The 13015-nt window shown below is 47.4% G+C and overlaps 1 protein-coding gene and 1 non-coding gene across 6 annotated transcripts in view; one reads left to right on the top strand and one right to left on the bottom strand.

The window, feature by feature from the left end:
* Positions 1–13015, top strand: part of FRMPD2 (FERM and PDZ domain containing 2) — a 100423-nt gene that overhangs the window by 73443 nt on the left and 13965 nt on the right. For all 5 annotated transcript variants that reach the window (XR_002078773.2, XM_019444865.2, XM_019444868.2 and 2 more), the window contains exons 22-27: positions 2322–2432; positions 3483–3576; positions 4440–4525; positions 7937–8084; positions 10049–10263; positions 12578–12676. Coding sequence is in view for 4 of the 5 variants with exons in the window: in XM_019444865.2 (XP_019300410.2) it covers positions 2322–2432; positions 3483–3576; positions 4440–4525; positions 7937–8084; positions 10049–10263; positions 12578–12676 (753 nt within the window). In the remaining variant the exon portion in view is untranslated. The remainder of the gene's footprint in view (positions 1–2321; positions 2433–3482; positions 3577–4439; positions 4526–7936; positions 8085–10048; positions 10264–12577; positions 12677–13015) is intronic.
* On the bottom strand, positions 771–889 carry LOC128772620 (5S ribosomal RNA). Its single transcript, XR_008416792.1, has one exon. It is a non-coding gene; the product is annotated as a 5S ribosomal RNA (ribosomal RNA).

The following is a 13015-nucleotide window of genomic DNA, read 5'->3' as shown; positions in this document are numbered from 1 at the left end:
TACAAGGGTAGAAGGAGCTCTGTGCCAGGAAGCGAAGAGAGACCAATATATGTATATGCTATTGTTTTATACCCTGGTTGAGCCAGTAGTTGGGGGTGGGTGGGGGCAATATTGTCACCCTGCCTGTGCTCAGGTTGGCCTCGTCCCTCTTCTGAAAGCACAGCTCGTATGAGGTGCTCTTCACCATAGAACTACTCTGTAGATTCCATCACTCATTCCCTCCTCTTGCTTCTCAGGCTCAGAGAAAGTAAGAGACCCTACTGTTTCTGGCCCCAGTGTCCTTAGCCCTCCTTGCTGGTTTCTTTAAATGCCACTACCTCTGAAAGCAGGCCTCGCGCAGGCTCTCATCCATGGCCCAGGTTGAGCCTGTACACCTTTGCTTTCTTGCTGGGAGTCTGGTTCACACAGACAAGTTATCCCACTTCTCTCCATCTCATTTTTATCCTTTATGAGTAGAGGTAATGTCTATCCACAGAGCTGTGGGGACAGAAGTGCCCGGGATCTGCCTTGCAGTAGGGCTCCAGGAATGTTAGCTCCTTCCTAATCAGTCATGGTGCCTCAGCTGGACAGTGCACCCCATGAAGAGCAGGGATAAGGGGTCAGTATGAGGATAATCTTAACAGCGGACATTTATGGAGTAATTAACCATGTGTCAGGCAGGATCCTGAGCACCTATATGTTTTATATCACATAAGCTTGGCCGGAGCCATGCTCCCTGGGGAGGGAGGGTGCCAAAGGAGAGGTAAAGGAGGCCAAAGGCCAAAGGCAAAAACCTACAGCACCCAGTATTCCCAGGTGGTCTCCCATCCAAGTACTAACCAGGCCCAACCCTGCTTAGCTTCCAAGATCAGATGAGATAGGGCGCGTTCAGGGTGGTATGGCCGTAGATGCCATTACAAGCTTATGAGATAATTATTATCATCAACCCTTTTTATAGGTGTGGCACCTGAGGCACGAGAGGAAAGGAATATGCTCGAGGTCTCTCAGGGAGTGAGTGGTAGAGTTGGGATTTGAATCCGCGAAGTGGGACTGTAGAGCAGAAGCTTTCACCATAGGGCTGTACTTCAGAAGGTCCTCCTTGGCAGGAAGCAGGGCCAAGAGGGATTCAGGCTTGGGCCTCTGAGGCTGCAAACCTGTGAGTTAGTTTTTGGTGAGCAGTTGACAGGAGTGATGGTGTTCCAAGGCCACAGCTGACCATGGTACAGGCTATGGAACCTGTGCAAGACAGGCTCTTCTGGGCCACAAGGCCAGTTTTGCGCGCAGGTAACTTTCAGTGGCCTAGTGGGGTTTACACTCTTGCTTTGGACTTCACCCTTAGTGGCTGCTTTACTCTTTGGATTTTAAAGTTTGGACAAAACATCTTGCCAGACTCTGTAGGGTGGACTTTCTCTGGAACAATTGGAGTTTTGTCTGTTTTATGCCGGTCTCTTTGGAACCTCCTCTGTTGGACTGATAATTTTCTAGCTTACTTCAGCCTGTTTACTTTCCTATGGTATTAATGGTATTTTCCAATATGGTGAACCAAAAGCAGCTAAGTAAAGGGGGCAGACACGACAGAAGTCTGGGCTTCTAGCCCGTGGCTCTATCTCCACCCGTGGGTACAGTTCATTAAAAGTTTCTCCCCTACTAAACAGTAGTTCAGTAGGGGCAGGTCCGTATTATCACTGCTGTCCCCTCAACTTGCGCAATGCCTGACACATAATTGGTGCTCAATTAACGTTGTTACATGACTGGATGAATGACCAAACAAATCATACACGATAGTTGTCATAGTATGGAGTTAAATCCCTGGCACGTGGTAGATAATTCTTGTCTTCTGACCTTTCCTCAGGCATTCAACCACTGTTAAGTAGAGCTCCAGTGCAGCTACTCTTGCTAGGGATGATCGGAGTTTCCCCTGAGGTTTTTTCTGTTCAAGAAGCTACTGTATATCTGGTATCCAACATCGCTTAGCTGGGGTCATGCGTGAAGCTACCAGAAAGTGCCTAGATGGCTTTAGTTCTCAAAATGATATTTGCATCTTGAGTGGAAACAGGAGGGAACCTATATTTATTGAGCCCTGCTATGTGCTGGGTGTGATTCATAGTCACAGTGAGAAGGGGATCTCTCCTGCCAGTTCTGTGGATTGAGAAGCCAAGCCTGGAGAGACCAAGGGACTGGGCCAAGGTCATGTAGGGAAGATCTGGTAAAGCTGGAAATGATCCCTGTTGAAGCTGAAATTCATGCTTCTTTTGGTGCGTAATCCTGGTGAGAGCTGAGAGGTGCTGTCGGCTTACGTAGGGCAAGTGCCTTCATGCCTTCTTTATTTTTGTGTTCTTTAGGGGCAGGATGCTGGTTCGTCTTGTCCTCCACCACCTTCAGAAATCAATGCCAGTGAAATCTACTTTGTGGAACTGGTTAAAGAAGATGGGACACTTGGATTCAGCGTGACTGTAAGAATTATTAGGCAAGCTCGGGAAGTACACGGTTGAAAAGATGTTCATCTGTAGCCTTGGTGGGAATTCCACTCATATAGCAACCTCTGATAATGTGGTCCTGGGTACAAGAAGCACATGAGAAGTGGTGAGCCAAGAAAGTCATTGGGGCCTCTGTTGGGGTGGGGCTAGGAGTTCAAAGACAAACTGGGAGATGCAGGGCAGATTTAGGATGATCAGGCACTCCAAGCAGTGCGGGTGGGATTGGGTGATGGGGTCCTGACTCTGTGGTCATGCTGTACAACCAGGAAGGGGCAGCAGAGTGGGGTTGCAGGGACATAAGCTGAAGGTGAGTGAGGGTGACCCATGGTCATCCAGAGCAGCGTCACGGTGAAGCTTGGTGCTCCCGCTTCCAAGGACAGAACAGAGTCATCTTGGCCAGAGTGGGGTCCAGGGTGATCACTTTGCACTGGCTTCTAAGCTCTATCTGCAGACCCTGGAGGAGGGAAGGGGGAAAAAAAAACTGCACAAAAATGATATACTCCCACTGCTGGATACGTGTGTGAAGAAATCAGAAGAAAAGATAAACTTAGATCTTCATCTCGTGACCTGTAGGGATGTTCGCGATCTATTGTTAAGTTAGAAAAACAAACGTAAGTTATAGAACACTGTGTAGTTAATTCTAAGTTTCTACCTACAAATCAAAACTCAAGCACACAGGATGTGTCAGGCCTGCCTTTGGGCCTGTGCCTGCATCCATGAATGCTGTTTGCTACTTATGGAGAGATGATGTGGTGCGTTGATGTGACTTCAATTTCTGAACACCTGCCATGGGTCAGTGCTGGGCTGGGTGTGGGGCACAGCTCCCTCATGTCCTTTTGGGCATCTAACCTTGCCGCACAGCGAATAATGTAGTCTGGACGAACAAGTGAGTATATAAGACGTTGTCACATGGAAATGAGGTATTGGGATAGAGTGTCAGGCAGATGGGGGAATCTCTTAGGGAGGTTGGGGAGGCTCCTTCAGGAGGGGGCAGACAGGTGGTGAATTTTTCATTGTGTTTTCCAGGGTGGCATTAACACAAGCGTGCCTTATGGGGGTATCTACGTGAAATCCATAGTTCCTGGAGGGCCAGCTGCCAAGGAAGGGCAGATCCTGCGGGGTAAGGGACGGAGTATGTTGGGAACTGCATTGAGTTGTGTGATGAGCCCTGGCCTGGGGGGTGCAGCCTCCAGGCCTTGCCTCACTCCCTCCCTAGACTTTGTGCAAATGATGGCCTCTCCAGGTCCTGGTTTCCTCACCTGGGAAAGGGGTTGATTTAACCTGTTCCACCTGCATGATAAGTTAACAAGGGGATCAAATGTTTGTAGTGGCACATTGGGAAGCAAAAGGTGATTTTAAAATATGAGATTTTAAATAAGCCCATTGCTGCTGGCCTTCATGGGAGAAAGTAGTGCTTCCCATGGAGGACAGAGCATGCATTGGTGACCCCACTTTTTTGTATCCAGGGAGGACACTGGCAAGCCTCCTCTCTGGCCTTCCTCACAGTCACTACACTGAAGCAAGGGGGTGACTTTTATTGCTCTCCAAAATGGCCAGTTGAGCTAGAAAGGGCACCTCGGATCTTAGTTATTTCTAATTTCTCTAGAATTCCTGTGTCTCTGGCATCAACCAGGTCTTTCTGACCTGTTTTGAGATAAAAAACATCCTCGGGATATAAATACAATCCCTAAGTGACTTGAAAATACTTTCAAAAATGGTTTCGGAGGAAAACAGGAGGAAGGATATGGCTCTACAGAGTTGGCTCAACCTCTCTGTGAGCCAATAATAGAAAGATTTCTGTATCATTGATCTATAAAGATGTCCAGAGAGGTGGCTGGCAGCCAGGACCTATCTGGGCTCCTCACAGCTCAGCTTCCTGTCCCTCCTTGAGGCTGCATGGAAGGGTGCTGGGCAAGGGCCTCCCAGAGGAGTGCTTCCTGCAGCCTCGGGAGCTCAGAGACATGACATCTGTCCCCCTCCCAGGTGACCGGCTCCTGCAGGTGGATGGAGTGAGTCTGTGTGGCCTCACCCACAAGCAGGCTGTGCAGTGCCTCAAGGGTTCTGGGCAGGTGAGTGCACCATTATTGGGAGCTGTTCTTCTTCCTTCCAGAGCTTTCCTGGACAACATCAGAAGCTGCAGTTGCTTCTGGGTGGGAGGCGGACAGGCAGGAAACCAAACAAGACTTTCTTCTTTGTCTTTTTGTTCTCTTTCACTTCTTCACTTTTCTATGGTGATGTGAAAGCCAGGAGGAAGCAGAAAGATTTCCCAAGCGGAATACCTCACCCCTGCAAAGACCCTTGAAAAACTTGCTTTTCCCTTGCTGAGATTCTAGAATCAGAGAGCTTAACAGAGCTGATGTGCTGGAGTGACTTCTTGCGCCTCGCTCTGGCTGCCCTCTCACACTCTCCGCTCCAGCCTGAGCTGACCAGTGCTTCCATCCGCTCTCAGGACCTGTCACCAGCTGGCCTTTGCACTTGTAGGCACCCTCTTCCCAGTTCATGCTATTCCCATCACCCTGGGTAAATTCAGGCCACATTGTCCTGGGATTCTTTTCCCAGTGAAGTAGAAATTCAAGACACCCTGAGCCGAAGGCATGAAGCCGTTATTCTATGCAGCGCCCAAACAGCATGTGGATGTTACCATGCTGTGTTCAGTTCTCGTCCTGAAGGTGGGAGCCTTTACATGTCTCAGTGTGTAAGCCACAGAGCTGGCGTTGCCCTCTAAGTAACTGGGGAGTTGGCAGAGAGAGGAAGGACTCTTGTGGGCCCTTCTGGCAAACTGAGGGAGCAGAAGGGCCCCTGCTTGCTTCTTTTCCCAAAGCAGTCTTCTGGCTTGTAGTGCAATTAACTTATGCTGGTGACCTTGGTTGACCTAACTTGAGAACAGAGTCATAATTTATTAGTACTCTCTGTTAGACTTTTTCTAATGAACGTGGTTAGAAAAGGTACTTGCTTGCTGCTGGCATCTTGCTGGCAGCGATAACAGGTAAGAATTGTCACTCTGGGATCACGGGCTTGGTGCTGAATGACAATAGCAGCAGAAGGAATGTTAGCAGGGCCAAGGCCCCTGAATGGAAACTTGGCATTTCTAAAAAGCTTCCAGGTGATGTCCAGCCACTGGTTCCTGAAATATGCTTTGTGTAACAAGAGTAAAGAGTGTGTCGGGAGGAAGGATGGGAAATCAAACCAGAAAGAAAAGGGAGGCCAGATTGGCAGAGGTTGAGGATACCCTGCTAGGGGTTTGGACTCTAGGTGATGGGAATCATTGGAAACTTTTGTTTTTTAAATATGAAATTTATTGTCAAATTGGTTTCCGTACAACACCCAGTGCTCATCCCAGCAGGTGCCCTCCTCAATACCCATCACCCACCCTCCCCTCCCTCCCACCCCCATCAACCCTCAATTTATTCTCAGTTTTTAAGAGTCTCTTATGGTTTGGCTCCGTTCCTCTCTAACCTTTTTTTTTTTTCCTTCCCTTCCCCCATAGTCTTCTGTTAAGTTTCTCAGGATCCACAGAGGAGTGAAAACATATGATATCCGTCTTTCTCTGTATAACTTATTTCACTTTGCATAACACTCTCCAGTTCCATCCACGTTGCTACAAAAGGCCATATTTCATTCTTTCTCATTGCCACGTAGTATTCCATTGTGTATATAAACCACAATTTCTTTATCCATTCATCAGTTGATAGACATTTAGGCTCTTTCCACAATTTGGCTATTGCTGAGAGTGCTGCTATAAACATTGGGATACAAGTGCCCTTATGCATCAGCACTCCTGTATCTCTTGGGTAAATTCCTAGCAGTGCTATTGCTGGGTCATAGGGTAGATCTATTTTTCATTTTTTGAGGAACCTCCACACTGTTTTCCAGAGCGGCTGCACCAGTTTTCATTCCCACCAACAATGCAAAAGAGATCCTCTTTTTCCGCATCCTTGCCAACATCTGTTGTTGCCTGAGTTGTTAATGTTAGCCATTCTGACAGGTGTAAGGTGGTATCTCATTGTGGTTTTGATTTGTATTTCCCTGGTGAGGTGTGATGTTGAGCATCTTTTCATGTGCCTGTTGGCCATCTGGATGTCTTCTTTAGAGAAGTGTCTATTCATGTTTTCTGCCCATTTCTTCACTGGATTATTTGTTTTTTGGGTGTGGAGTTTGGTGAGTTCTTTATAGATTTTGGATACCTGCCCTTTATCCAATATGTCATTTTCAAATATCTTTTGATCAAGAGTGTTGCACACTGCTGGTGGGAATGCAAACTGGTGCAGCCACTCTGGAAAACAGCATGGAGGTTCCTCAAAAAACTAAAAATAGAACTACCCTACCACCCAGCAATTGGACTACTAGGTATTTATCCAAGGGATACAGGTGTGCTGTTTCGAAGGGGCACATGCACCCCAATGTTTATAGCAGTGCTGTCCGCAATAGCCAAAGTATGGAAAGAGTCCAAATGTCCATCGATGGATGAATGGATAAAGAAGATGTGGTATATCTACACAATGGAGTATTACGGGGCAATCAAAAAGCATGAAATCTTGCCATTTGCAACCAAGTGGTTGGAACTGGAGGGTCTTATGCTAAGCAAAATTAGTCAGTCAGAGAAAGATAAATATCATATGACTTTACTCATATGAGGAATTTAATATATAAAACAGCTGAACATAAGGGAAGGGAAGCAAAAATAATATAAAAACAGGGAGGGGGACAAAACATAAGAGACTCTTAAATATAGAGAACAAACTGAGGGTTGCTGGAGGGGTTGTGGGAGGGGGGTTGGGCTAAATGGGGAAGGGGCATTAAGGAATCTACTCCTGAAATCATTGTTGCACTATATGCTAACTTGGGTGTAAGTTAAAAAAAAAAGTGTTACATGTTCAGTTTGTGTCTTAGATCAATCCATGGGTAGCCAAGGGCAGAATGGACTGAGGAAGAGAAGATAGGGTCCAGGAAGCCAAGTTAGCTGGAGCTTTGCCACAGTCCAGCTGGGCTTTGGCAATAGGGGAGGAAATGGGGGAGGGAGAGCCCTGGGGGAAGATGTTTCTGATGGTGAACAGGCAAGTCTTAGAAAGCAGATGGACATTTGGAGGGCAGAAGGGGGCAAGATGGATCACTGCAAGTGTGGCCTCTAGGAATTAATTGAGGGATGGTTCCATGTTCTGAGAAAGCAGGTGCGGGGGGAGGAATGTTTTAGGCAGTATGGGGAGAGGGTAGTGAGGATGTGAGAGAGGAAGAAGATGAATGTGGCCTTGAATGCACAGAAATGGAGGTACATGTGTTACCTCCAGGAACATTTGTCTAACAGGCACTTGAAAATATGGCTCTGGATCCTAACAAGGAGGCTAGATTGAAGATTTTCATTTGAGATTCAAACGAAGCGGCTGGTGGAAGTATCAGAAAATTAAGAAGCAATTGCAGGGCGAAGGGAGAGCCTCCTGGTGGCTATATGAAGTGTAAACTGAGCTTGTCCACCCATCTTCTAGGTTGCAAGACTGGTCTTAGAGAGAAGAGGCCCCAGGACCACACAGCAGTGTCCTTCTGTTAATGGCAGGATGGCAGACGGATGCACGGCTGTTTCCTTGGCAACAGCCTTGCCCGGCAGGCCTGCGAGCTGTGTCTCAGCGACAGATGGTGAGAGAAGAGAGAATTGAGTGTTACTATTGTTATGTCATCCTGTGCTGCCTTTGAATTCTCAACTCAAAAGAGAGAGCAGGAAGGCTTCCTCTGGGTTCTCAAAGGACAGTGAGCACAATGTGGCTGGCTTTCGGATGCAGTGGAAGCCAATCTGATGGAATATGTTTCTGGGAAAAAAAAATATATTGTCCCCAAACAATTGCTAGGCATAATTCTCCCCAAGTTTTCTGAGGTTTCTTGATCAGCTGCCCTAATGCTTGTGTGTAAATATGTAGGAATGAAATTGGAATGAAAGGGTCATGCATTTCCTGACCAGGTCTCCACATTCCAGCCAAGATATTTGTAACAAAAGATCTGGGGAATGATGAGGCAGGCTGGGAGAGGAAGGTGCTCAGAAATCTAACCTTGCTATTAGCATCATTTCAAACCGTAAACCTCCATAGGTTTGCAGGGACATCATTTGCATATCTTCTGAGAGATGGCCTCTTTGCACTTCCCTGGTGACTTTGTTTCCTGCTAGGAAAACATGTATTTCTTTTGTATTTCATGATTTGGAGCTTAGCCATTTTTTAATCCCTTTATAGAGATTTTCCTGAAGGTGTAAGTCAGGTTGAATATAAGGTAGCCATAGTGAGTGATGGGTGGAGGGGGACCCGGGTGGAGGGGGGACACGTGTGCATAAGATGAGTCTGTTTCCTTTTTCATTGCTCCTCTGCTCACTCAAATGAGGCCCTTTGACAAACTGACTATCAGATGAGGGGAGGGGCCTAACGGCAGTGATGGTGAAGTTGGTCGCACAATACACCTGAACCTAAAAGCGTTAGATGCTTTCATTCTTGCCCCAAATTAAGGTTTACCAGCCAGTGCTCTGTCCTATTGATCGATTGCCAACTGAGTTGAAGGCAGACCAGGAGAGACCCAGAGACCTCTTTTGCTGTTAGACTATGGAGGTTCCTGAGGCTGTGTCCCTCTTTGGTGCCCAGAGGTAGCTGTTTTGTCTTATGGTCCATCCACATGGCTGAACAAAACAGCAGCTAAAAAATTGCCACAGAGTTTACCATAATTTTCTCCATGGTCTAGTGATCAAAATTTTGTTTCAAGTGTGCTAAAAGTGATTGAGGTTCTAAAGGAGTAGTAGGAATATATATGATATACGTTTTACTAAACAATATGGGCATATTATGTCTGTCTATAAACTATATCTTTACGTATAAACTTTGCTGATTATCTAGAATTGCTTTGTCCAATATAGTAGCTACTTGCCACATGTGGCTATTGAGTACTTGAAATATAGCCAATCCAAATTGATAAAATACATATTCAGTTTTTGAAGACTTAGTTCATAAGAAGGATGCAAAATCTCTCACTAATATTTTTTCATATTGATTACATGTTGAAATGGTAATATTGTAGATATATTGGGTTAAGTATACTATATGATTAAGTTTATTTTTACCTATTTCTTCTTACTTTTTTTTAAGCTTATTTATTTTGAGAAAGAGAGGGAGAGCGAGTGTAAGTGGGAGAGGGGCAAAGAGAGAGGTGGAGGAGGGACAGCGAGAGAAAGGGAGACAGAGAATCCTAAGCAGGCTCTGCATTGTTAGTGCGGGGCTCAAACTCACGAACCGTAAGATCATGACCTGACCTGACATCAAGAGTCGGACACTTAAGGGCCTGAGCCACCCAGGTGCCCCATCTTACTTTTTAAAATGTAGCTGTTCGAGAACTGAAATTACATACATAGTTCGTCATTTGCATTTGCACCTCACCTTGTTTCCATTGGACAGCACTGATCTAATGGATCTAAGTGTAATGGACTCTGTCATAAAAATTAGCAAAATGAAATCTTTTTGTGTAAAGCAGAAATAATTCTTGCCTGCTTGACAGTTTGCATTTTAAGGCTGGTCAGTTTCGTTCGTAATCTGCTGTCAGATTTATCTTGTTCGCATCCCACAATACAGGTCCTAAGTTTGAAGTCACTCTGAAAAAGAATGCCAGTGGCTTGGGATTCAGCTTCATGCAGATGGGGAGAGAGAGCTGCAGCCATCTCAAGAATGATTTGGTGAGAATTAAGAGGCTTTTCCCAGGGCAGCCGGCTGAGGAGAACGGGGCCATTGCAGTTGGTGACATTATCCTGGCGGTGAATGGAAGGCCCACAGAAGGCCTCGTCTTCCAGGTAGGAGACCATCTGGCCCTGTGTGCAACACTGACACCACCCATGTTTCTTTCAGGCCCACCTAACATAAGGAATACCCTGGGCTCTCGAAAGTCACACCAGGGGCCTGGATCAGATAAAGAGAGCAATTGGTGGAACATTCTCACATTTAATTTTCTGTCTCAGTTCTTAAATATCTGACCTTGAGTAAGCCTTGCTTTTAATTAGGTTTATAATGGAAGTGAAGATAAAACCCTGGCTCTGTGCTGGCTAAAGAACACCTAAAATTCCAGAAGGGGGATATATGGGCTGAAGAGATTACAGTAGGTCCTTTTCTGCCCTTCCTCACATTTCTCTTTTAAATTTACAGTTTTTGATGTGTCGTGTTGCATTGGTTGTCCTGTATGTGATCAAAAATGTAATTAAAAGAAGAGAGAGAGTGAAAAGTGGACACTTCTCTTAATCTCAATGAAATATTATGCATATGCACAAAATCTCAATGAAGTATTATGCATATCAGTCAGGGTCCTGGCCGGAAATTGAGTCACTTGAGGAGAGTTTAATAAAGGTGTGAGCTGGTTGTTAAGAAGCTCAAGGGAGAGTATAGAGCCCTGGGGCTGGGAACAATGGGTGCAGTTTCCCTGTCCACCCCTCTCAAGTCCAAAGGCATATGGGAAGGAGCAATTATACAACCCGGGAAACTGAGAGAGCTGGTGAAGTGGACGTGGTGACATGAGCTGTGATATTAGGTGGCAGACCCAGCCATTCTGCACAACCCCATGGGGAGGAAGACAGAAAAACAGACATCCACCTCCCTTCTCTTCTGCCGCTGATCCTGCCCATGCTCCCATTGGCTGAGCCCAACAGGAAGTACCTCCCTCTCCTCCTGTCTCTGATCCCCGCCCATGCTCCCATTGGCTGAGCCCAACAGGAATCGTGGCTGCAGTCTGCACAGGCCCACCTCCAGAGCACAGAGCAAGGTGGATTAGTCACTCTGGACCGGGTGGTGAGAGGTGGGGAATCCTCGGGACAACGTATGTTTGGGTGGTGATACCTTCATCTATCTAGTGTGGGAGCCAACTGTTTTGAGAGAACCAGTGCTGGGTCAGCAGCTCTCTGGGGAACTAAAGACACAGAGGCGGGCCATACACGTGGTCTCAGAGCTCGCAGTGAGGTGGACAAGCAAGAAAACAGACCCGACTGTGGAAAAAAGTGTCATGAGAGACAAAGCTGCTTGCCCCGGGGAACCAGGGAGGGAAGAAACACATTCTGTGGAAGTCCATTGTCGCCAAGGGGGGGGGGGGGGGGCGGGTATTATGTGGCGTCCAGATTAGCCGTTCTCCAGTGGGGATGATACTACCTTTCAGGGGACATTTGGCAAAAAATCCACGTATGTTTGTGGTTGTCACAACTGGGGGGTGCCCACTGGCATCTAGTGGGCAGGGACCAGAGATGCTGCTCAACATCCTACCATAACAGGACAGCCCCACAGCAGAGTTATCCAGACTAAGATGTCAGTAATGCCGAGAGGCTGAGAAATCCTGGCCTAGATAAGAAACAGGAGCTGTCAAGGCACCCTGGGCTCTGAGAGAGTGGGTTGGAGGGAGAGGCTCAGCACGGTGGGAGCTTAGGATATGGGAGCAGAGGGGACAGGTGGGAGAGAGAGTGGGGGCGAGAGGCAGGTGAGAACGGGTCCTGCGTGCTGGGCTGCAGAGCTCGTTGAGTGTGAGGTGAGCCAGAGGGTGAGCTCAGCAGGAGAAGGACCTGGTTATATCTGTGCTTGGAAAGAGCTCTCTTGAACAATGTGGAGGAAGGGAGGTGGGTGACACTGGAGGAGGCAGGGAGCAGAGAAGAAGGCACTGCAATTTCACAGGTGAGAGGTTCTGAACGCCGAGCTGAGCAGTGGAGCGAAGCTCGGGGCCAAGGGGCAAGCTTTAGAGATTGGGGTGGCGGAGCGTACATGACTGATGGCCCCTGAGATGAGGGGGTGCTGAGAGGAAAGGGAGGTTGAAGTGATGAATAGCTATTTGCTTGAGTCATTCTCTCAGTGAAGAAAAGGCATCAGTATTGGCAGGTGCTGCCATGAAAAGACCCTGGGCAGACCCTGGCCGCTTCTAGCCCAGCACGTCTGCATTGCCTGCATGGGAACTTCAGGCCCGTGGCTTTGGCTTCTCTCCCTTCAGGAAGTCAGGCCCAGAGCAGTGTTCTCCAGAATTCTCTGGAGGCGAGAAACAGATCAAGGGGATGGTGCCAGAGAGATAGTGGGGAGCCCAAAGGAGGAGCTGTCACAGCCATGCCACTCCCACATCTAACCACAGATTTTGGTTTCTCGTAGGAGGTGCTCCATTTACTGCGAGGGGCATCACAGGAAGTCACGCTCCTACTTTGCCGACCCCCTCCAGGTGCACTGCCTGAGATAGACCAAGGGTGGCAGGTAAGATGGGGTGGTACCCGCCGGTGCCTTCAAGCACCCCTTTTCTTGTCTGGTGGGTCCTGAGAAACCCCACTTTGTTTTAGGTAGGGTTCAATGCCATTTTCTTCCACTGGGGCAGGAAAATAGCTGGCCTCCAAACGTCAGTCTGTGAGAAGTTCATGAGATTCTATCTCTCTCTTCTCCTTGCCCTCCCTACTCTGCCTCTTCAATGTTTGGGTCTTCCTGTAGAGAAGTAACATGTTTAGATCTTGTCTGTGAATATTCTGGAGCCAGGGCCTCTGGCAGCCCAAGCCTCAGAGAGGGGAAACGAGGATCAAGGGGAATACATACAAAACCAGA

Source organism: Panthera pardus, unplaced genomic scaffold (assembly GCF_024362965.1).
Source record: "Panthera pardus isolate Hobbes unplaced genomic scaffold, ASM2436296v1 HiC_scaffold_22, whole genome shotgun sequence".
Lineage (NCBI taxonomy): Eukaryota > Metazoa > Chordata > Mammalia > Carnivora > Felidae > Panthera > Panthera pardus.
Note: the sequence above shows the minus strand (reverse complement) of the source record. Positions and strands in the feature narration are given on the sequence as shown.